Source organism: Pecten maximus, chromosome 9 (assembly GCF_902652985.1).
Source record: "Pecten maximus chromosome 9, xPecMax1.1, whole genome shotgun sequence".
NCBI classification, from domain to species: Eukaryota; Metazoa; Mollusca; class Bivalvia; order Pectinida; family Pectinidae; genus Pecten; species Pecten maximus.
Genome location: NC_047023.1, coordinates 27,719,928 through 27,744,774, shown reverse-complemented (window position 1 = coordinate 27,744,774; position 24,847 = coordinate 27,719,928). Strand labels below are relative to the sequence as shown.

Here is a 24,847-nt window from a genome sequence, read left to right as displayed (position 1 = left end):
AGGGCAGACAGTCATTACAGTAAAATAAGTAGGTATTTGATTACAAGCGTTGCGTTGCTCTTTTCATTTGTATATGTTTTTATGTTAAATGTATCAGATTTCAAATGGTTAAGCAAATTTATTGACATTGCCCAAAGTTCATTGGAATCTGAAATTTCAGATTGACAGAGATTGAAGGCATTTCTCCCAATGACCATTTGAGGATTTTGTATGGATGCCACGCTCTAGTGTCTGGATCGTGATAAGATTATATATATGTGACAACTGTCAGGGCAGAGTGAAGATTGTGCATAGATCTCGTGTAGATTGCAAAGGAGATAGGGTCTAGTATCATAAATGTATGAAGTACAACTTCACTCATCTCACTGCCAATGGTAATAAGTTTGTATTATTTTTGACAAACATAAAAAAAATGCTGTCACCAAGACATAAAAATATTGAGTTATTCATTTGAACTTTCTAACAGACCTATCATATTCAATTAAAAGTGATCCAAGTTGAGAAAGTTAATGTCTTCCCAAATCTGACTGGCCCTTTGGCACAGATAAAATTATAACTATAAACATCCCATAGGAAGTTATTTAAATGAGAATAACATATATGGTAGCCTCGAATCGGACAGGTCCTCGGGCCATATTGACAGTAGTCCCGTATCAGGATGATGGTCCCCATCGTGTACTAACAAAGCATGTATTTCTACCCATAAAATCAAAGCCTGATCACCCAGGTGACAGTTACTGTGTAATCCTTATTGACTTTAATGACAGAAATGTACAACACAATTGTTTGTGAGACATAACCGGTCATCAAGGTCTTGTCTTGGCTACACAAAACAGACCGCCCTAGAGTGGAGTAAACACATAGTACTAAAACACACAAATCCAAATTTATCCTTGGGGAGTCAGGGCAATCCTGACATGATCCAGGACCCCGGGAGTCTCTTCAAGCCTCATTCTGATTTTGGGGACCAAAGGCCAGAAGACCCTTCCCTTTATGTTGGAGAATTAAAGTTTATTCTAATGTAAAAGGAGAAAAATTTGCATGCTCGTATTCATCGATTCATATACACTTGAAAACAAGAGGAGATAAAGTTCAATATAGGATCAAACTGATCACGACATTAACAGAAAGCTCAGATCCCCAATGGGATAGTGATTTCAAACATGGAGTAAATTATTTTGAAAAACCAGAAATGTAACAAAAAGGAAAAGCATATAAGCTTTATTCTATCTTGAAAACTTGATTTCTTCCTATTCACACCTGTTATAAATTGTTCAGCAGAATTCTTTATGCAATGTTTATGTTATTCTGCTTAGAAATTAAATGAAATTTAAGTGTACAAAAAATTCCAACTATCAATTTAGGGAATAAAATATGGTTAAAGGACTCTAAGTAAAAGAAGATCATTGAGGGTTACAATTTACCAATGACAGATGAAGATAATCTCTAAATCTGACAAACCTATGGATATAATTTTTAATTAGTGGAGCTTACTTCAGAAACCTACATGTTTAATGATATCTCACTTTATCTATTCAATAATTCAAATGGAAATGTACACCTCATTTTTGCACAATAAATAACATTCCTTCACAAAAATATATACATGTACTTAACATTAAAAATTTGACTGATAATGTAAAGATGTTTCAGTCAATTTAATGATTACAGTATAAAAACTCCAAACATTTTTTTTCATTATATTAAAAATCAATATTTTTTAACTGAATTTATAGACATTTTCTTTGGATGTGCATACTGCATTCAATAAAATACATAAAATTCAATCTGTGTACCTTCTGTTACATTATAACATAATACAGGTCATTGATTAATAAACAGCAACAAAAGGAAGATATACATGAACATCCATAAACCTCAATGTTATATGTATTATGAATGCACAAAGGAGGTCTGGCAACCTACATGAAGCCCTGCAATGCATGACGTGCCGATATCTATAACAAAGACTGCAGTATATGGGTGTGTCGATGGGATGGGACATATAATTTTACCCTCATTGTATTATTACTTGTATTGTGTTGATACTCTTCCTATAGATCTCCATGTGCAACATATGCAGTGTCAACCTACATCAGCGACAGACTAAACAAAGGACTACAGACCAGGTCATTGGATCAGGCCAAGCTGTCTCGGCTTATGTGCAAGGTCACACCGCGCTTACACAAGGTTGCGTAACTTTTATTCTAATGCAAGCTGAAAAAATTATATGAACAAGATATATACAGGATAGTGTACTTTGTTGAAAGACTAAGTTTCACAGAATGTGGGAACCCATGATAATAGTATGATCCTAGGGCAGATTTATACTGCATCCTTTGTGCAGCAGATGTAGATATGTAAAAATAATACAACCTTTAGATAAATATGATACTTTATAGAATTATCGGTGACTGATATGATACCTTGAGAAGTTGGCGCTTTTTTGTTCCCTCTATATGACCCAGAGATTTGCAAGTACAGTTGTGCATTTTAAAAAATGTTCTTGCTGGCCAAAATTGGTGATTTGATTAAGACTGTTGGGAGAAGGCTCTGATACCACAAGGACCGACATGTTCAGAAGCCATCAACGGTGACCTTCACTGCCTCATCAAACATTTACTCAAACTACAGTAAGCTTTCGCAAGTTAACAACTCTTTTTGAACTGTCTGCAGTATTATTAGACATGAAATTTCAGACTCGAGTTCAGGAGGAAAAAAATTAGCTTGCACTGTGTCAACACCAATTCAAGGAAACTAATCGACATGCATGTGACCTTTAAACTTGGACACCTTTTTTAATGACCTTTAACCTCTCTTCTGAACATGCTTATAACCTCACCCTAATTCTGAATTTGATTTGATTTTAACTGCATGATTGTACAGCAATGTCTTTTCATCTGGAGGTATATGCAGAGAGTTTATTTTAGACGGTGTGCATATTTGACTTTAATTGTTAAGAATTCAATTAAATTTTTGACAAACTTTGCCAGAAAAAGAAATGTTAGTATTGCTATAACATGAAGGTTGTTGCAAATATTGAAATTTCAATTCAAAAGTCAAATTTTGAAGAAACTATCTAAAAGAAGAAGAAAAAAGGCTGGAATTTAAGGAACATGTGCGAAAGTCAACATGTACCTTGATCACAGAAATGACCCCAATGTGTGTAGCATAGGATTATAAGAACATGAAAAATAAAAAAGATCAACTCCGTTGAGGGTACTGAATAAATGTACTGCAAAAAGGAACATGGGGAAAACCCAATCTGCCACAGACCAAAAGTACTCCTCAACTTTCAATTCATAAATCTTTTCAGGAGATACTTATCATGTACAGATATATAGAGAACACTGAAATTCAGGTTGATGAAGTTATCGATAACAAGAAATATCTTTAAAAAAGATAAACGGCATAGGTTCAAAGCTGGTGGTTATAATATAAAACTGCTGGTGAAATACATTAACGAAATAACGTGTCTCGATCAGCACGGATTACAAAATTATATCAGTTTGAACATTTTTGGTGATAATAAGACTGCATTTGAATCAGGAATATAATTTTATTGATGTGTCATTTGAAAAGATACATCCACTTATTCAGCTTGCATTCAATCTTAACTGTGTTTCGTTTTTAATTGCATATCTGCATTTTGCATGTACCGCTACATTGACCAATCACATACTTCATCTTGACCAGTAACACCACCTGTTGCGTAATATCCGGGACCAAAAGAATATTATACGGCTATGCCGAAAAAATCTATATTAAACACCGGGAGCAAGACACAGGGAGGTGAAAATGTGACTCAGAGGGATCCTATGCTAGACACAGGCAGGTGAAAATGTGACTCAGGGGGATCCTAAGCCAGACAAAGGCAGGTGAAAATGTGACTCAGAGGGATCCTATGCTAGACACAGGGAGGTGAAAATGTGACTCAGAGGGATCCTATGCTAGACACAGGGAGGTGAAAATGTGACTCAGAGGAATCCTAAGCCAGCCACAGGGAGGTGAAAATGTGACTCAGGGGGATCCTAAGCCAGCCACAGGGAGGTGAAAATGTGACTCAGGGGGATCCTAAGCCAGCCACAGGGAGGTGAAAATGTGACTCAGGGGGATCCTAAGCCAGCCACAGGGAGGTGAAAATGTGACTCAGAGGGATCCTAAGCCAGCCACAGGGAGGTGAAAATGTGACTCAGAGGGATCCTAAGCCAGCCACAGGGAGGTGAAAATGTGACTCAGAGGGATCCTAAGCCTGACAAAGGCAGGTGAAAATGTGACTCAGAGGGAGCCAGTGAGACAATGTTGGATGATGTTTTGACTCGTCGTCAGTAGTTAGACATATAGAGTAGGCATACTTTGTAAGTAACACAGACGTCACACCCCACAACACACAAAAGGTCAACACAATATTGTAGGCAACTCTGAAGGTTAAATGCATATTGAACATTCAATTTGAAGGTCAAATTTTGTATTGAATTTCAGGCCCGCTCCAAATGGAAGATAACTATCTATACATAAAAGGTACAGGAACTTGTGACATGCCAGACTAGTAAACGTCTTACAGATCAATGGATCGTCCCCAACACACTAATACCAGGTATTGATGGCAACAAAGGCTAATGATTTTAGAAAGAACAAGTAATTAACTTTACATGTCTTAACAAGGAAAGGGAAAAAATCTATCAATCCAGACCTTCAGAGGTATGTACAAGTTTTTTTGTGACATTCAAAGGGAGCAAACCTGATTTATTTATCAGAAAAGTAAAAAAGAAAAACAAAAAACTATTTAACAAAATATAATTATAGAAATTAAAATGAATGATATAAAATGATGAGTGTTTGCTTTAATTATACTTTAGGTATAGATAAGGTTGATGTTGTGTATACACTGATACACAGTATAAAGTTATCAAAAGACCCAAGATAAACTGGTCCATGTAACATACATCAGAGTTTTCTGACAGCTTGTTAACTGTTTATAAATAATCCTCATCCAAATCATAGCAGCAACACTTTGATTCCTGTGGTGACCCTGAAGTGTTAGGGTCTGTTAGGGGCCGCAAGGTGCCCCTGTTGATGTGGGGGTCACTGAAAAGGTCATGAGCCAGCACCTCCCCTCCCTGGGTCTATCTCCTTGTTTATCAGGCTAATTGATTTACAACCTACTCCTATGTCAGATACAAATTTTTTGCTGACCCTGAATGACCCCTTCTTTCTCCCATGGCAGGGTTGAGCCCCTAGGTCAAGAGATTGATTTGCCCCATCTCTAGTTATAAGTGCTGTAAGTGGAATGTATACACTAGCACCATAAATCAAGACTCCTTTTACACACTCACTTCTCTTTTTAATCCACCTCTAACAGTTTTGACCCAAGCCAGACACAGCAGGATAATAAGGCCTCCCCTTAGCGAGCTCTCCCTTTTTCATAGTGGAATGATATCAACCTTACGAAAATCCTGTTCTTTATGATCTCAACATAACACAAATCCTATTACAGTCTCAACATTTTAGGAAATACTGATCTTATCTAAATGATCCCAATGTTACGAAAAATCTTGATTTTAATTAAATGATCTCAACAAATGACCTCAACATTAAGAAAATCGTGATCTTAATTAAACGACCTCAATAAATGACCTCAACATTAAGAAAAATCTTGATCTTAATTAAAAGATCTCAACATTAAGAAAAATCTTGATCTTAATTAAACAACCTCAACCAACGACCTCAACATTACGAAAATCCTGTTCCCTAAGCTATCCCATTTGTTTCTTGTTCTCTCTCTATCAGACATACTTCAGCTCCACCTTCATTCTTCTTACCATCAAAGGGCCCAACATTATAATACCCATTTCTACCCATAAGACAGATTCTACCACACATGAAAAAGAGCAACACTTTGTGTCTCATCCCCAATTTTATCATTTTATCAGACAATACCCAGTAGAAACTACCGACTCCATCATGTCATATATCAGTCAAAACTTTACCATCAGAAACCTATGTATTTGCCTTCTCCACCCAATTTATCACATCAGAAAACCCGGACTGGTCAGTGTAACACTCGTCTTTCAGCTAGGCGGCCTAGGTTTGATTCCCCTGGTCAGACTTCAAAAGGTACGGTGGTCACCTACCTGACCACATTGGTTTTCTGTCAACACTCTGGTTTCCTTCCACAGTAAGACCTAAGATCCCTTACACACCTCCACCAAGTGAGACTAAAGTAATCAATATATAACTTTTTATTTTGCAATTGTTTCCAATAAAAAAAAGGTTTACATTAAATAGAAACCACTACCCCTGTCTGTTCCATACAGAGCTACCCATTAGACAGCCCTGGTCCTCCTCCTCCCCGACTATATCACAGACCTCCTGTCCCTATCAGACTCCCCCCTCTGTACTCTATCAGACAGACTTATACCCATCAGTCATTGAAGAAAGATAATTAAGAGTAATCAGGTACTTATCCTGAAACAGCAATATGGAAGTGTTGTGTATCAGTCCATATCAGTACTGATGTAAGGTGAATGTAATTAACAAAAATACACTCACGATTAGTCAGCTTATTCAGGACTACATATATCTTATGTTAACTGTCTCGACCACGATTAGTCAGCTTACTTCAGAACTACATACAAATAGTCAGCTTACTTCAGAACTACCTATAATTTTCTCTTTTATTTGACTTCTGTGGGGGTTTTTTTCTCTCTCTTTTTCCGGAATACCAGTATTGTAATTATGAGATTCTCTGTTTTGGATTTTTTTGTTTGATTTTGTTTTCAGAATACCAGTACATATTTTAACTAAGAGATTCTCTGTTGTTGTTTTCCCTTGGAATACCAGTATTCTTATTATGAAATTCTGTGTTTTTCTTCCTTTCCCCCCCCCCCCCCCCCCCCCCCCCCCCCCCATTTTTTTTTCTAATGATCACATTTTCCATTTTTGTGAGTTCTTTTCCCTTTCTCAATTTTTTTGGTATTGTTTCATTAACATTCTATTTATCACAAATTGTGTTTCTTGTAAGATGTGCTTTACTTGACTTTCATGTTTTCACTCTTTTTACATTATTCTTTTTATTGCATTGTCAGTTTTTTGGGGGTTTATAAATACATATTTTTATTGTAATCTCGGTTTTTTTGTGTTTTTAATATATAAATATATAAGTTTTTGTATTGTCTATCATTTTTTTTCCCTCTACTTTTTCTGTAGTGTTTTTATTGACACATTCTATTTATCACAGCTAGCTTGTGTTTATTGTGACAATTCTATTATCTTTTTTTTTGTATGTAATGATAAGTTCTGTGTATCAGTTACCAAACCTCTGGTGATATACTTACTGGCCATAACAGATTCTCCATTTCTAGTTCTGTCATCTACCTCATTTTTTTATTCTAGTAATCCGAGACACATTTAGAAACTGAAAATTTTAAGGAAATATAAACATTATACCAAGCCTGTCTTAAAGGCCACTTTTCAGCTGCCTTTGGTGGCTTTTATAAACAGATATGACTTTTGAAGGCCTTTTTAGGCAGGTGGCCTTTATAGACAGATATGACTCTTGATTGCCTTTATAGACGGGTATGATCGACTCTTGGTGGCCTTTATAGACAGATATGACTCTCGGTGGCCTTTATAGACAGATATGACTCTCGGTGGCCTTTATAGACAGATATGACTCTTGGTGGCCTTTATAGACAGATATGATTCTTGGTGGCTTTTATAAACAGATATGATTCTTGGTGGCCCTTATAGACAGATATGACTCTCGGTGGCCTTTATAGACAGATATGACTCTCGGTGGCCTTTATAGACAGATGACTCTTGGTGGCCTTTATAGACAGATGACTCTTGGTGGCCTTTATGAACAGATATGACTCGGTGGCCTTTATAGACAGGTACAACTCTTGGTGGCCTATATAGAAAGGTATGACTATTATTTTTCAATGTTTATGTATATTCCACAGAACTACAAAATTTGAGTACCCTGTATTTTGTTATTTTGACACATTTATAAAAATAGTATATACATAGCATTCTTGAAAAATAAGTATTGATAAAAACCCTGGATTCTTTGCAAATATTTGTATCCCTTTTGAGAATATTTATATCTTTTAAACTTGAACTTGATGAAATAACAACATATGGTTCAAAATACACACCTGAAAAATAACCTTTGTTTATAATTACCCAGACAAAAATATCCATTTCATTAATACAGTAACAGTTACACATTTTACTAAATGGTTTTACTACTATTCATTATTTATTCATTTAAACTGCATTCATGGTCTCCCTATTACAGAGAATTAGCAGTCTCTTTTCTTCCTCGGATAATGCCAGATTTGTGTGGGGTGTAGTGGTACCTCCTTTGTCTATCTTCTCGTGCTCAAATCATTAGTCCTCCAGTAGTTTTAAATGCATCTGTTAGGCTATATGGTCACACAAAATTTCAATCTATTTCTTAAAAAACCTTTAACCCAGGCTATGAACCTTTGCTGCTTCCTCTAATTGATTTCTCCATCCAAATCACACACACAATACAGTAAAAGATCACAAAGATAAGATGTGTAACCCTCAAAAAAAGAAAATACAAAACACATAATTTGCTTTCACATTGAAGCATAAAGAAGAAGACAAAAACCAGTAATGATGCCTTCGTTTTTAAGTAATTCACATCAAAGATTAAAGTATCTAATTATAATGGAGTGTTTTAATTTTTAAGGTAAAATGTCAATATTGTTATCTCCTTATTTCAGATATCACAACTTTGATCTATGTTTATGACAAGAAGGGATTGTTGCAAAATTATCTGTCATCTTATACCTCACACAGCCATCCAATGACACTTCACATTAGACACTGTAAATATACCACGGAGACAATCAACCACTAATTAGTAATGTCCAGTAAAGAGAATTACACATTACAGATGTCGACATTAGGTAAGTAATGTATACTCAGCCTTCAAAACTGCATTCTAAATGCAGACAAATATGCATTAATACTGCATATTTAGCTGGTGTGTTCCCGTCCGTGCCTGGCACTGGCCAGAAAACATTACTACTGATAGTTTCTTGTCCTTGGAATTGATTTTTTAATGAACATCAGTAATCTGTTTTTGACATAGTCACCGAATTTAGCCAGTAACTGTAGTAGGGAGATTCTCTGATCAAATGGTTTTCAATTTCAACAAGTTTTATACTTTTTTAATGTCAATGAAAAAATTGGTTGAGCTTACAAAAAATGCAAAAAGTGTGTACCTAATAAATTGTGTACAGGGATAAGTTTCCATGTTAAATCTTGGTTTGAAAGAAAACTAAACTTTTTTTTTTCATTTACATATCTTAATGTTGTGAAAACAATCCAGAGTCTTTGTAAAAGACTGAAGATTATGTTAGCAGATCAGTGAATTAAGGAACTGCTTCAACTAGCACTGTACCCATCCTCTTTACCTGAAAAAACGAGTGGGATAATAACAGCAGGTATGCGTATTAAACCAAATATGGCAATCACCAATGTACTATAACTTAAACAAAACAAATAAACCTCACTCTTTATTTCTATTTATTTATTTCTATGTTTTTTGCAATGGTTGTTTTTGAAAACATTATCACTTTTTATATAGAATAATGTTTATAATGAATAGAATGTTTTATCTGTCATACCCTGATTCTTGCCTTCTGCTAATTTTGGTGTCCAGGTTATTTTGGGGGCAACACTTATTTTCCTCATCGCTGTCAAACTAGTGTATATTATGAAAGGACCTGCTTTAGAGTGAAGCTTGAAGGACATCACACAAGACTTCATAGTCGACAATGATGCTGTAATTTAACACTATTTTGTACTTGAAACTGTACTTTTAGCTTGTCAAATTAAAATCATTAAATTAAACTAAAATCCCATTTTAGATTTACGATGCACCTTTTTATTACCATATTTACAAAATCTGCCATCAGAACATACATCAGAACCGTGTTCACGTCTGCAAACTTTACAAGGATCAAAAGAGTATGTGCTGTGTGAGATGATAGTTAACCTTATATTGTGAGGAATTTATCGAGATTATCCTCCATCACTGGTGTCAATCTGCGAAATTATTCAACACCTCTAACACAGGTTGGCCACTTACCTGCTAAACAACAAAACCCACAGGTAACACTTTGTCACCCCAAGCAAGGTGCCCCTAAAACTCTATTTTCCATGTTTAAATAAGCGAATTATCAGATGCCATAAAGAAAAATGCCAACAGCTATGATACCCTTAGTTTTTATACTTTGACTGATATAATAGCCTTCCACAGAGAAAACTATGGGCCTTTTATATCATTGAAAAGAATCTGTGAATCTATTTGTAAAAGTCCTGAATGCAATAAAGTGTACCTAATGCTGATTATAACAGTCAGATCAAGGGGACAAACAACACCAGCCTATCTGTAGGTGTCACCTGTACTGACTCCAGTACTACTATGACCCACACAAAAAAATTCTTCTTTCTTGTAAAATTTCAGGGTTTCATCAAGTAGAAAATTTGACGGTTATTTTTTGGGCATTATTATGCAACCTCATGCGACCAGTGCATTGTACTTGGTGATTCTAACTCAGGCCTGTGCAGTGTGGATTTCACCCCAGATTACAGCACTGTGATTAGATGTAATAATTAAATGTCTTATGTCAGTCCTACAGACACAACACTTTGTAGACCACAGAACTGTTTGAGTGGGGAATCCCTGTTTGAAGATATGAACACACAGGTATAGTCTCAGGTTAGAAGGCCAACTCAAACGAAATCACTGTTTATCATGTTCTCTTCCTAACATCAGGCGAAAAGATGAACTACATCAACAATACTGATTTTGCTGAAGTTCAATCAAACTAAAAAAAAAAATTAAAATTGCAGAAATTATTGGTATGAATTTTATTAATTGAGGCATGTTTTCAATATAAACTTAATTCTTGTATGTTGCATGCATATGTTGTCATGTACCTTTAAATCACGACTAACGAATCAAATTGATAAACAAAAATAATCACTTCACATTAATATTTAGTCAAGTAAAGACACCTAAATAACTGGTTCAAAATAAGTTTTATGTATTGATTAATGATAGTTAAAACACTGCCAGCAGTGGAAAAAATCAGTAATGTTATATACCTGGTATAAATATAATAATGAAAATATTTCAAATATCTTTTAAAGCATATGAAAATATTCCAAATGTTTGTTAAAGCATCAAGATAGATCATACTTTGGAAATTACATGGTACATATTATCTTTCATCATCATACTTAAAATATAAACGGAGAAAAAGTGACAAAAGATTAGAATATTTGTATGCATTCAATGAAATAAATAGAGATATTATAGTTTTATTAATTTAATCAATTCAGTTGTTTTTTTTAAATCTAAAAACGTATACATTTGGAGTAATATACTGTGTTATGTTTTGCCGCAGAATGAGGTTTCCTGATTTACATGTAACCCAAAACCAGTAGAGATAATATCACCTTCATCACCCCACATCTTTATTCTACTCTATCCTCATCACCACAGAAGGTTCACTCCAGGCCCAAACAAGAAAAAAAGGCATCATTCATGTTACATACGTTAATGATTTACAACTTTATAGAATGTAAGTTTGGAGGTGCAAGCTTAGATTTTTATTTTCGTTTAATTTTTGGTCATTGTATGTTGTAAATAGGTAGTGGGATAGCAATGATGGATTGTGGTTAGAATTATGTCACTTTGAATGTGCTACATTGTTACATCTAGAGTATGCAAATTCTAACTGCTGAATATATAATCATTTACCGCTTCAAAGTAGGGTTTGCAGGGTGGGAAAATTCCTGATACAAGCCTTGATATTGGATTTCATATTGATAATGAATTGTAGCACCAAATGTCAGGCATTTATCAACCCAATACAGATATCCAGTTGCAGATTATAAAAAAAAATTAGCATGTGTCATTCCCTCTCTTGTTACATAAACACGCAGGATGTCACTGGTAATTTTGGTGACGGTTTCAAAATAATTCATTTTTTCCTCATTGGTCTAAAAGATTGAATTTTTAATCTTCATAAATCTCGGGCAGAAAATGAGTAGTAGAAGGTGATAGCTGGATGTATAGTCCATGGAGACCTTTTAATGTTGAAGGAAAATAAGGACACTCAACCCAGAGCAGATTTAAATATGATCTCCACGCCGACAATGCTTCTGGATTTCTAAACATATTTTCCTTTTTCATCTGATCAAACAAATACTGTTTTAATTATTTTAAGATAAATTCTTTTATGGATATTTCAAATATAGTTTTGTTTTAAGTCTTAATAATGAAAAAATAATTCATTAATCAATTTCATAATAAATGATAATGTAAAATTGCATCAATTTGATAATCTAGAAAACAAAATTTTCTGTTAATTACTACATTTTATTTACATAGATATATATCATCCAGAGTGGGATCAAATGCACAGCAGATGATAAGTAAAACTATGATCTGCTATCAGTGAATTTCTATGTATGAAAGAAAGCAGGCCAGGCAGCTGTGGCCGCCACATGCAAAGGGAAGTAACTGCTATTCTTTTCTTGGCAAGTTTTTGCACAAAATATGATCCTGCCACAAAATATGAAGTAACAATGTTTTAGCCAAATAATCAGTGAAAAGGTAAGTTAGCACACAAAATCACAAATACACAAGTCTTAAATATTTAATTAAAGGTGAAAGTTACATTTCATACTTAAATATTTAGGATAAAAATATATGACTGAACATTGCTTTGAATGGATTCAGGTTCATACTTTATCCCAACCTAGCAGTATCAGGTGAGTTTTGGGATATAAAGGCAGTGATTTCAGGGAGCCAAAAAACAATAAGCATGTCCTTTACAGCTTGTGATAAATTTGTTAGTACAGAGAAAACATCCCCAGGAATCTGCCGTCAGTGGAACTGTGGTTTGGTAGTCCTTGGAAGATCTTTCCCATTACAGACTATGTTGTCTGCTGAAGCCTTGGTTTAATATCTGTTGTAGCATATTAAAAGATACTTTCTAAACCAAGAATGCAAAACCATAAAGTGTCTTTCCCAAGAAGGAACCAGACAGGCAACATTGTTCACATTATATTCCATGGTGACCTGGCGCTCGAGACTTAATGTAAAGTCAGAGGCACAAGAAAGACACTAGCAATGCATCTTGTTGGTTGTGGTCAGAGATTAAAACCATCACTAACATGCATGTTTCTTTACTACCACAGAACTCCTTTGATCGACTGCCTCCAGAGTCCCCTTACCCAACAATACAAGATCAACATCACCGTTAACAGCACTCAGAACAGATGTGTACAAGGAGCTATGGACACTTACCCAGGAATTCACCAACACTTCATAAACTATCTACTGTATACCTGGAAGCTTACAGCTAGTCAAGAAGTCATCAGTGATTTTGCCGTATAATTCTATGTACATGCACATATGAATATTCAGTCACGATTAAATATGCCAGTACTTTGGATGGATGACCAAAAAAGAGAGAGTTTAACATCAATTTCCATGTTTACAGAATTGAGCACACTCTAGTATTATACTTGGTTTATTTCACAGTTATGAAAATAGCTGTTCACATATGTGTCTTGACAAGACATCATACATATTCATGTTTAGTCAGAGAATCTAACTCTAGCCATTTTGGTGATCAGTCCTGGCCAATTGCCATGCACTGCACTATCTTCACATCCATCTACTGACAGTCAATCTGGCTTCTGCCTCATATATAAGACACTTAACTATCATACTCATCTAAGACATTACATCTTCTTTCCTGTATAAGACACTTCCCTATCTTACCATGTAAGACACTCACCCATCATATCCACCTAAGACACTCCCTAATCTTACCCATCTAAGACACCATATCTTACCCATCTAAGACACTCCCCCCATCTTACCCATCTCAGACAATCCCCCATCTTACCCATCTCAGACACTCCCCCATCTTACCCATCTAAGACACTCCCCCCATCTTACCCATCTCAGACACTCCCCCATCTTACCCATCTAAGACACTCCCCTATCTTACCCATCTCAGACACTCCCCCATCTTACCCATCTAAGACACTCCCCTATCTTACCCATCTAAGACACTCCCCCCATCTTACCCATCTCAGACACTCCCCCATCTTACCCATCTAAGACACTCCCCACTCTTACCCATCTAAGACACTCCCCTATCTTACCAATCTAAGACACTCCCCCATCTTACCCATCTTAGACACTCCCCTATCTTACCAATCTAAGACACTCCCCCAACTTACCCATGTCAGACACTCCCCTATCTTACCCATCTAAGACACTCCCCTATCTTACCCATCTAAGACACTCACTCATCTTACCATCTAAGACACCATATCTTACCCATCTAAGACACTCTCTAATCTTACCCATCTAAGACACTCCCTAATCTTACCCATCTAAGACACCATATCTTACCCATCTCAGACACATCTTACCCATCTAAGACACTCCCCTATCTTACCCATCTCAGACACTCCCCATCTTACCTGTCTAAGGCACTCCCCCATCTTACCCATCTAAGACACTCCCCTATCTTACCCATCTCAGACACTCCCCATCTTACCTGTCTAAGACACTCCCCTCTCTTACCCTTCTAAGACACTCCCCTATTCTACTTGTTCAAGACACTCCCCCATCTTACCCTTCTAAGACACTCCCCCAACTTACCCATGTCAGACACTCCCCCATCTTACCCATCTCAGACACTCCCCTATCTTACCCATCTCAGACACTCCCCCATCTTACCCATCTAAGACACTCCCCTATCTTACCCTTCTAAGACACTCCCCCAACTTACCCATGTCAGACACTCCCCCATCTTACCCATCTCAGACACTACCCCATCTTATCCATCTAAGACACTCACTCATCTTATCATCTAAGACACTCACCCATCTTACCATCTAAGACACTCACCCATCGCATCCACCTAAGACAATCCCTAATCTTACCAATCTCAGACACTCCCCCATCTTACCTGTAAGAGCCATGCTGTGGCACATCCCTCCTACAACCGTTGTGACCCTGCTCCTCCCAGCTGACATAAGGAGGGGTGACAATACATCCGAGGACTTACTACCGCAGGCTTTTCCATATCCCCAGACATACAACTCGCCAATGTCTGAAGGATAACACAAGATATGTTTACTATATTCAAATCTAATAGAAGTGAGGGACAAAGTTTTAAAATCTTACAGAGGAAGTTTTATTTAATGACATAATAACTTCTACTTTTTATGTGAAAGGATTTTGTTCAATACCATCAATATTTGATTAAGATTAAGCTTACTTGGACAGGTGAAAACTTTTTAGTGATATACAGAAACAATCAAACACAATGCAGAGACATTGTGTAAAACTGATTTCTTTATGGACGCCTTCACCTGTTTAATAATGCAAAAATATTAAGAAATACAGAGGAAAAAAAAGTATTGTGAAGAGATCAAAAACGCAAAACTCATTTCCCAAACCTAACAATCAGACTGCATCACTGAGTAATATATCAAACCTGAAATCTTTTCAATAAATGCTTAATTCTGTTATCCATGGACATTGCAGTGTTAATTGCTGACACTGTTATGGCCTGTCAGACAATAAATGCAGACAAAACATTTGTTGGTTCCAAGAAATATTCGGAAACCTGGCTTCATCCAATTTTTATCAGAAGAGTGCTCAGTAGCTGAACATAAGCACATGCATGACCTTATTGGACATTGGTCCACTGCAGAATTTGTCTACTATCATTGTCTACTATCATTTTCTAACAAAGATAGAGAACCAATATATGAGGATTAGGGCTCTATACATCTATGTCATACGACATCCCTTGTGATATTCACCCACTAAACTATAAGATTCCTTTGATAGCCTCACATATCTTCCACACCTTTCATCTCCCCTACTTTTCACTTTACGATTCCTTAAAGATTATCTTCCCTACTTTTCCACTATCAGATTCTGTACAGCTAGATTATTTCCCCTACTTCACTAAGGGATTCTGTACAGATTACCTCCCCTATTTTTGACTGAGGGATTCTGTACAGATTACCTCCCCTATTTTTCTCATGGGATTCTGTACAGATTACCTCCTCTACTTTTGACTGAGGGATTCTGTACAGATTACCTCCCCTACTTTTGACTGAGGGATTCTGTACAGATTACCTCCCCTACTTTTGACTGAGGGATTCTGTACAGCTTACCCTCCCCTACTTTTGACTGAGGGACTCTGTACAGATTACCCTCCCCTACTTCTGACTGAGGACTCTGTACAGATTACCTCCCCTACTTTTGACTGAGGGACTCTGTACAGATTACCCCTACTTTTGACTGAGGGACTCTGTACAGATTACCTCCTTACTTTGACTGAAGGACTGTGTACAGATTACCTCCCCTACTTTTGACTGAGGGACTCTGTACAGATTACCTCCCCTACTTTTGACTGAGGGACTCTGTACAGATTACCTCCCTTACTTTTGACTGAAGGACTGTGTACAGATTACCTCCCCTACTTTTGACTGAGGGACTCTGTACAGATTACCTCCCCTACTTTTGACTGAGGGACTCTGTACAGATTACCTCCCCTACTTTTGACTGAGGGACTCTGTACAGATTACCTCCCCTACTTTTGACTGAGGGACTGTGTACAGATTACCTCCCCTACTTTTGAATGAAGGACTGTGTACAGATTACCTCCCCTACTTTTGACTGAGGGACTCTGTACAGATTACCTCCCTTACTTTTGACTGAGGGACTCTGTACAGATTACCTCCCCTACTTTTGACTGAGGGACTCTGTACAGATTACCTCCCCTACTTTTAACTGAGGGACTCTGTACAGATTATGTCCCCTACTTTTGACTAAAGGACTGTGTACAGATTATGTCCCCTACTTTTGACTGAGGGATTCTTTACAGATTACCTCCCCTACTTTTGACTAAAGGACTGTGTACAGATTATGTCCCCTACTTTTCACTGGAAGCCTTACCTGAGATAGCCAGACTGTGGTTAGAGCCACATGCCACCTGTGTGATTGGACCAGACATATCAAGCATCTTTGGTACCAAGGCTTCCTCTCTATCACCTGTCCCTATCTGACCATTGGCATTGCATCTACAATAAATAGACAGGCATTGTGTCTACAATAAATAGACAGAGTACATGTACATTGTAATCAAGGTATATTTCTGTAAAAGGATATTTTCTTTTTGTTTTACCACATAATGAATGCTTTAACCAAACATAATAATTACACAGAGGTTTTCAGAGAAATTGAAAATATAATGTCTCCAATTTAAACAAGACTTCCTTCTGGTATCAAAACTAGTTCTGTGTAACCAAATTGCCTACAGCATTTTTTTTTATATTAACATTCAGGTAGGAAAATAGACTGATGGCCAATTGAACAGGTACCTACCCTACACAGGCAATGGAGCCAGACTGAAATCTGAAGATGGAGTGTTTGTCCCCACAAGCTACAGAAGACACTGGTCTACCAATCAGGGACTTCAGCAGGTATGGTCGAGTCTGTGGAATGTATAGTCATATATACAATAAGGCTACATCTATGTAATGCATAATATGACACCACTGCATCTGGCTGTATATTCGTACAAAACAAAATTAGCTATTAACTTAAGCTGTAACAATATGTAAATTTTATTTATTTTACCTTAATTGCGAAACAAGTTATATCAATGTATATTGTTCACTGGTGTTGGCCTGGATAGAAGAGTGTGAGTGGTCTTACTGTGGGAGGGAACCCGAGGATCCAGAGAAAACAGTGGAGCAGGTGACCCCCATACCTTTTCACATCCAATCTGGGTTGGATTCCCTAGTTGCCTAAGTGAAAGGCTAGTGTAACTATTGTGCCCCCTGATCACCTATAAAACTATATACTTGGCAGAATGTGTGGTCACCATATACGACACCTGTACTTTGTGAGAAAACTTGAACTTTAAGACATGGAGGCTGTTGCTGCTGATGATCAGCCCCAAAATGTAATGTCTGTTTCGCTCTGCATACCTGTCACAGGTAAAATGTAAATTGTCGAGAAAAAAACAAAAACAAAAAAAAATCCAGTTTACAACTATAAAACCAGGAATCTGGGATACATGTATATATCCCTGTGGTGTTAACCTCAATGAAACACATCGGTACTGCAATATCCAAAGTACGGTAAACCTCTGGTCAGTTCGAATCGGCAGATAGTTCAAACACATCAATTTATAGCTAGTGATAGTTTAAACTCTGATTGTTCATAATTTACCCTATTTCGGTTAGTTTGAACATGTCAAATGAAGAACATAATGTAAGTTTTTTTTGGCAAATTCCATAGAAAACTCGTGGAGATCTGCACAGGCAAAAATGCTTCGACTTTGATGCACAGACATGTTTATGGTTATGGGTTGTATGAGTGATAATTACAGTACAGCTGTGTCAAAAAAAACATAACACATGTCAGATTTTAGGGTTGATATTAGGGCTGGGACGATACAGTGATGCCCCAATCCGATATGTATCACCATACTAGAGCTACGATCCGATACATATCGCGATACATAGAGAAACCATATTTAAACATTGTACATTATTTATTTCAATAAAAAACAAAGTACCTTTTGTAGTAAATGCAAGTTTAATCGTCAGTTCAAACACTGGAAGGCCAAAGGTTTTCTGTACATCAGATTTTGATCCGAGAGGCGATTTCAAAGCTACCCAGTTGTTCGCCATTATGTTTGGTTTGTTGTGAACGAGTATTTGTCAAACTCTTTCTGATTGGCCTACTGCAGCCGGCCTCAACCAATCATTTAACTGCTTTCACTTTCAGAGTAGCGCTCCGGTTTCCCGAAATCGATAACACTTTCACTTTTGACAAACGTCTTTTAATTTGAATTCAAGTCTCCCCGAAGAAAATGCATTTATGTATTAAACAAATAAACAACAAGGTACATAGTACTTCAAGAAATCATTGTAACAATTAAGTTATTATTGTTAAAATCCAAGATGGCTGCTTATTGGCCATGCATGTTATTGTCACCTTGGTCCTATTCAGGAATATACATAACTAAGGATCAAGGGGAATCTACATATGAAATTTGAGATCCAGCATAAAGTTCCATTGTCAAAATCCAAGATGGCCACCTGTCGGCCATGTTTTCCGATTCAGTCCCAAATTGCAATATGTACAACAAATGATCAAGGGGATTCTACATATGAAATTTGAGAAAAAACCCTTCATTACTTTAACATTAACAAACTTCAAATGTCAACATTCAAGATGGTCACCTGTCCGCCACATTGTTTTCTGATCTTTCCAACAAGTGCAATCAATGATTACGAAAGCTCACCGGCGGCAGCAATCACACTATGCATTCATTTTTTATGTATGTATAAGCATGTCATTTTGAAACTGTATGTCACATAATATCGTCCTAAACCTCTAATGGATGTATAAACCAAATAAGAAGGGTGTGGACTTACAAGCTTTCCAAAACTAGCCCCCAAAATCTTTAAAATGGGTTTTTGTATCAAAAAAGTAAGTCCACTAAATGGTAAAATGCCAAAAAAAAATCACAATTTTTTTCCTGCATGATTTTGTCATAACATCACTCCTGGATCTCTAATGAATGTATAAACGAAATTAGAAGGGTGATAGGTGTATACTTTTGGACTTACAAGCTTTCAAGCTTTCCAAAAACTTACCCCAAAAACTTTAAAGTTTTGGGGTGGGACGCGGACATGGACGCCGGGGTGACTCATAACCAGTGAGCTAAAAATGCAATATACACAAACAGGGACCAAGGGGAAACCTACATATGCAATTTGAGAAAGATCCCTTCAGTACTTTCTGAGAAATAGCGATAACTAGAATTGTTCAGGTGGGACAGACGGACCACGGATCATCAGATGGTGGGCCAATAAATGTACCATTGTTCATCGTTACGTATTTGCGTTACAGCAGATATTCCAGGTATACAATGTACAGAGGAATCAACTTAATTGCATATTGATTATTTGTGTAAAATGTTCAGGTCCCGTGTTTATCCTTCTTTATCTTTGTATCTTAACTTCGGGTGTTTGCATAGACTTTTTCACAAACAACACAATACATTCTAAATCACTTTACAGTTAATTCATTTTTCGAATCATGTTATAAAAACACTTTAATTCTTGCAAAAATCATTCTTTTAATTCATTTTTGGATTGAAAATGATCGAAACATGTTTCCAGTACACATTTTTATGTCAACTGGGCGATTGCACCTTAACATGTCTAGGAAGGAGCCAAACCTCATCACGACCTATTTGCATACTTTCACCTGGAAAATAGCATTTGAAAGTAAACAGATTCTCTGTATATGGACCTACATTTGTACTTTTATTTACACTTCGCAAATATTTTTATCGATATTGATATTTTCAGAAGCATAATTTCCTATAATTCATAGTTCCAGGAGTATTGATTTTAATATGTTCTAACAGACCAGAGGTTCACCATATGTCATTGTTAAAAAGTGGATATTTAATGATTTCTAATCAACACAATTTAATAAGCATGTACACAATGATATTATGTACTTAATGTCTTTAGAGTATTATACACTTAAAATACTAGCCAACACAGAGGCTTCTTTATGGTATAAACAGGGCTACTTTATAACTAATGGTTTATCATTGACCTAGCCCTTGCATGTACCGTCAATATACATCTACATGTACAAACACACCTAGAACTTTTTCAGAGATAAATATACAATTTATTTGAATAAGTCCTTTTCAACTGCATTGCTGAAAAAAATGAGGCCGGGCACATGATGAATTGAACTATTTCCAGAAATTCTCCGAGTCCCATCAAAGTTCCGTGGGTACAGGACTCGGGACTGGTATGTAGATTGATAACAGCTTTTCTATTAATCAAATGAGCTGTATAAAAGCATAAAAGGAGATTACTGTTGGGATAAATGATACAACATATTTATTGGGCTGAAACTATTTCTATTATCATTCTAACACTTACTGTCATTTGATTCTTCTTCGATCCATTCATTTTATTTATGAAAAGTTTATTTTTTGGTAATGGAAATACAACTACATTGCTACATAAACTTCAAATATTGCTAGAAGATAAGAATAACCAAAATTGGTGATTATCTCGGTATTTCTTGAAACACCGAAACAAAATATAAAATGTGAACACGAAAGCTCATCACACTAATTAATCCACACAAAACAATAGTGCAGTTATCGGTGGGGTGTGCGGGGATCTCAATTAAGTGTGTATCAATCAAAACACACAGTGGTAAGGTTTATTTTATTACTGTAAACATTTTTTTCCTTTATAATATCACACATATTTTTCATCAATATATTAGGTAACTAACTCTACACCACTTTACTAAGTGGAGTGCACATTATTTACTTTTCAAGCATAATTCACTCATTCTCCATCAGCCTTTTTCTGGCCATCTTGATATAAAGATCATCACCAGGTCAGAGCTGATTATAAGCTCTTTGTAATACTTAAACGCTTTTAAATGTGCAGTGCAACTTCCCAAAACCGATCCTTCTCAAAACCGATCTCCAATTGATACTGATCAAAATGGCAATGTATGGAATCGATCCAGATTTAATTATTATAGTAATAAAAACTTCCTAATACCGATCCCTCTGAATTCCGAAAACTGAACTGAAATTGTTTCCAGAATTGTTAAAATATACCCAAAATTACTTCTATAACCAGCTTTACCTGAGCAAACATGACATCCTCACCGTGCCTGGCCAACTGAAGGCGTGTTGTCGTAAGCTTTGTCTTGGAGCATACGTGGTAGTAGGTAAATTGGTACATAACACCTACCACTAGAGGAGCATTATGATTTAAAGGTGTACTTAAAACAAGTAGAGCTAGAAAGCTGGAGCTTTGCATTTAATTTGCATTTGCAAATGGATCACCCCTCTCTAAACAGGCTAAATATCCATGTGCCATGGATCACCCCTCTCTAAACAGGCTAAATATCCATGTGCCATGGATCACCCCTCTCTAAACAGGCTAAATATCCATGTGCCATGGATCACCCCTCTCTAAACAGGCTAAATATCCATGTGCCATGGATCACCCCTCTCTAAACAGGCTAAATATCCATGTGCCATGGATCACCCCTCTCTAAACAGGCTAAATATCCATGTGCCATGGATCACCCCTCTCTAAACAGGCTAAATATCCATGTGCCATGCATGATCAGTTTAGAGAAGTTCCACTGTACTTCTGGACTTAATACTGAACATGTACAACTAGGGACCAAAGGGATCCCGCACATCAAGTTTGAGAATATTCTGCCTGTACTTTTCAAGAATTTCCCCAGTCCATCAGATATCATGCAAAAATCTGAGTAATTCAACAAGAGGCCCATGGGCCTTAACGGTCATCTGACAAACACTTACACTTACAGCAGGGACACACACCCCAATCCAGCATTATTACCATAAATTATTTATCGCAGCCAGTTATGTTTTAGATCAAATTTGGTTTTTATCCATTTAGCTTGTCCAGGAAGAGCAGCATCATAAAGCAAAATTTTAGCCAAGTTCCCATTTTTGGGGCATGCCCCTCTGTCCCAATGGGTCAGACAAGACTCATTTATATCAATTAGGATTGCCTTTCCCCAATGATGTTTCATACTAAATATGGTTGTAATCAATTCAGGCATTAAGGAGGAATTGCATTTTTAAGAAATGTTTAACCTAAGCGCTCCTTTTGCCCCATCTTTTTTCCTCAGGGGTCAAACCTGTCTCATTAAAAAATATGATTGCCGTCACCTTATGTTTCACATCAAATTTGGTTGTAATCCACCAAAAGGTTAGGGAGGATTAGGATTTAACAGCAAATATTCACCAAAGTTCCCCTTTTGGGGCCCTGCCCCTCAGGCCCCAGGGGTCACACTAGCCTCGTTTATATAAAATATGACCACCCTTCCCAAAGGATGTTTCACACCATATTTCGTATTAATCCACCCAAGGGTTAGACAGAAGTAGGATTTATAGCAAAAATTCACCAAAGTTCCCCTTTTGGGGCCCCGCCCCTCTGGCCCTAGGGGTAAAACCAGCCTCATTTATATAAAATATGATTGTCCTCCTCCAATGATGTTTCACACCAAATTTGGTAATAATTCACTATGGGTGTTAGGAGGAGTAGGATTTTATAGCAAAATTTCATCAAAGTTCCCCTTTTGGGGCCCCGCCCCTCTGGCCCCAGAGGCCACACCAGCCTCATTTATATAAAATATGACCACCCTCCACCAATGATGTTTCACACAATATCTGGTTGAAATCCACCAAAGGGTTAAGGACGAGTAGGATTTTATAGCAAAATTTCATCAAAGTTCCCTTTTTTGGGCCCGTCACTCTGGCCCCAGGGCTCACACCAGCCTCATTTATATAAAATATGACCACCCTCCCCCAATGATGTTTCACAACATATCTGGTTGAAATCTACTAAAGGGTTAAGGAGGAGTAGGATTTTATAGCAAAATTTCATCAAAGTTCCCCATTTGGGGCCCCACCCCTCAGGCCCCAGGGGTCACACTAGCCTCATTTATATAAAATATGACCGCCCTCCCCAAATGATGTTTCACAACATATCTGGTTGAAATCCACTAAAGGGTTAAGGAGGAGTAGGATTTTATAGCAAAATTTCATCAAAGTTCCCCATTTGGGGCCCCGCCCCTCAGGCCCTAGTGGTCACACCAGCCTCATTTATATAAAATATGACCGCCCTCCCCAAATGGTGTTTCACACCAAATTTGGTAATAATTCACTATGGGTGTTAGGAGGAGTAGGATTTTATAGCAAAATTTCATCAAAGTTCCCCTTTTGGGGCCCCGCCCCTTTGGCCCCAGGGGCCACACCAGCCTCATTTATATAAAATATGACCACCCTCCACCAATGATGTTTCACACAATATCTGGTTGAAATCCACCAAAGGGTTAAGGACGAGTAGGATTTTATAGCAAAATTTCATCAAAGTTCCCTTTTTTGGGCCCGTCACTCTGGCCCCAGGGCTCACACCAGCCTCATTTATATAAAATATGACAGCCCTCCCCAAATGATGTTTCACAACATATCTGGTTGAAATCCACTAAAGGGTTAAGGAGGAGTAGGATTTTATAGCAAAATTTCATCAAAGTTCCCCATTTGGGGCCCCGCCCCTCAGGCCCTAGTGGTCACACCAGCCTCATTTATATAAAATATGACCGCCCTCCCCAAATGATGTTTCACAACATATCTGGTTGAAATCCACTAAAGGGTTAAGGAGGAGTAGGATTTTATAGCAAAATTTCATCAAAGTTCCCCTTTTGGGGCCCCGCCCCTCAGGCCCCAGGGGTCACACCAACTTCATTTATATAAAATATGACCGCCCTCCCCCAATGATGTTTCACACCAAATTTAGTTGTAATCCACCCAAGGGTAAAGGAGGAGTAGGATTTTATAGCAATATTCACCTAAGTTCCCTTTTTGGGGCCCCGCCCTTCTGGCCCCAGGGGTCAGACCAGCCTCATTTATATAAAATATGATTGCCCTCCCCCAATGATGCTTCAAACCAAATTTGGAAGTAATCCAACCAAGCGTTAAGGAGGAGTAGCGTTGTGAAAGAAAAAGTTTACGGACGGCGCACGGCGGACGGCGGACGGCGCACGGCGGACGACGACGGACGAAGCACGATGACTATAGGTCATCCTGACCCTTTGGGTCAGATGACCTAATAAAATCTGGAGGGTTGGCATGTT

At 37.3% G+C, this 24,847-nt stretch overlaps 1 protein-coding gene across 5 annotated transcripts in view; it reads right to left on the bottom strand.

Annotated features, from left to right (window-relative positions):
* The window catches only part of LOC117334342, a 137,704-nt gene that overhangs the window by 64,415 nt on the left and 48,442 nt on the right, over window positions 1–24,847 (bottom strand). For all 5 annotated transcript variants that reach the window (XM_033893898.1, XM_033893899.1, XM_033893897.1 and 2 more), the window contains 3 exons: window positions 17,483–17,592; window positions 17,054–17,178; window positions 15,048–15,191 (listed from right to left, as the gene is read on the bottom strand). In XM_033893898.1, the coding sequence (XP_033749789.1) occupies window positions 15,048–15,191; window positions 17,054–17,178; window positions 17,483–17,592 (379 nt within the window). The remainder of the gene's footprint in view (window positions 1–15,047; window positions 15,192–17,053; window positions 17,179–17,482; window positions 17,593–24,847) is intronic.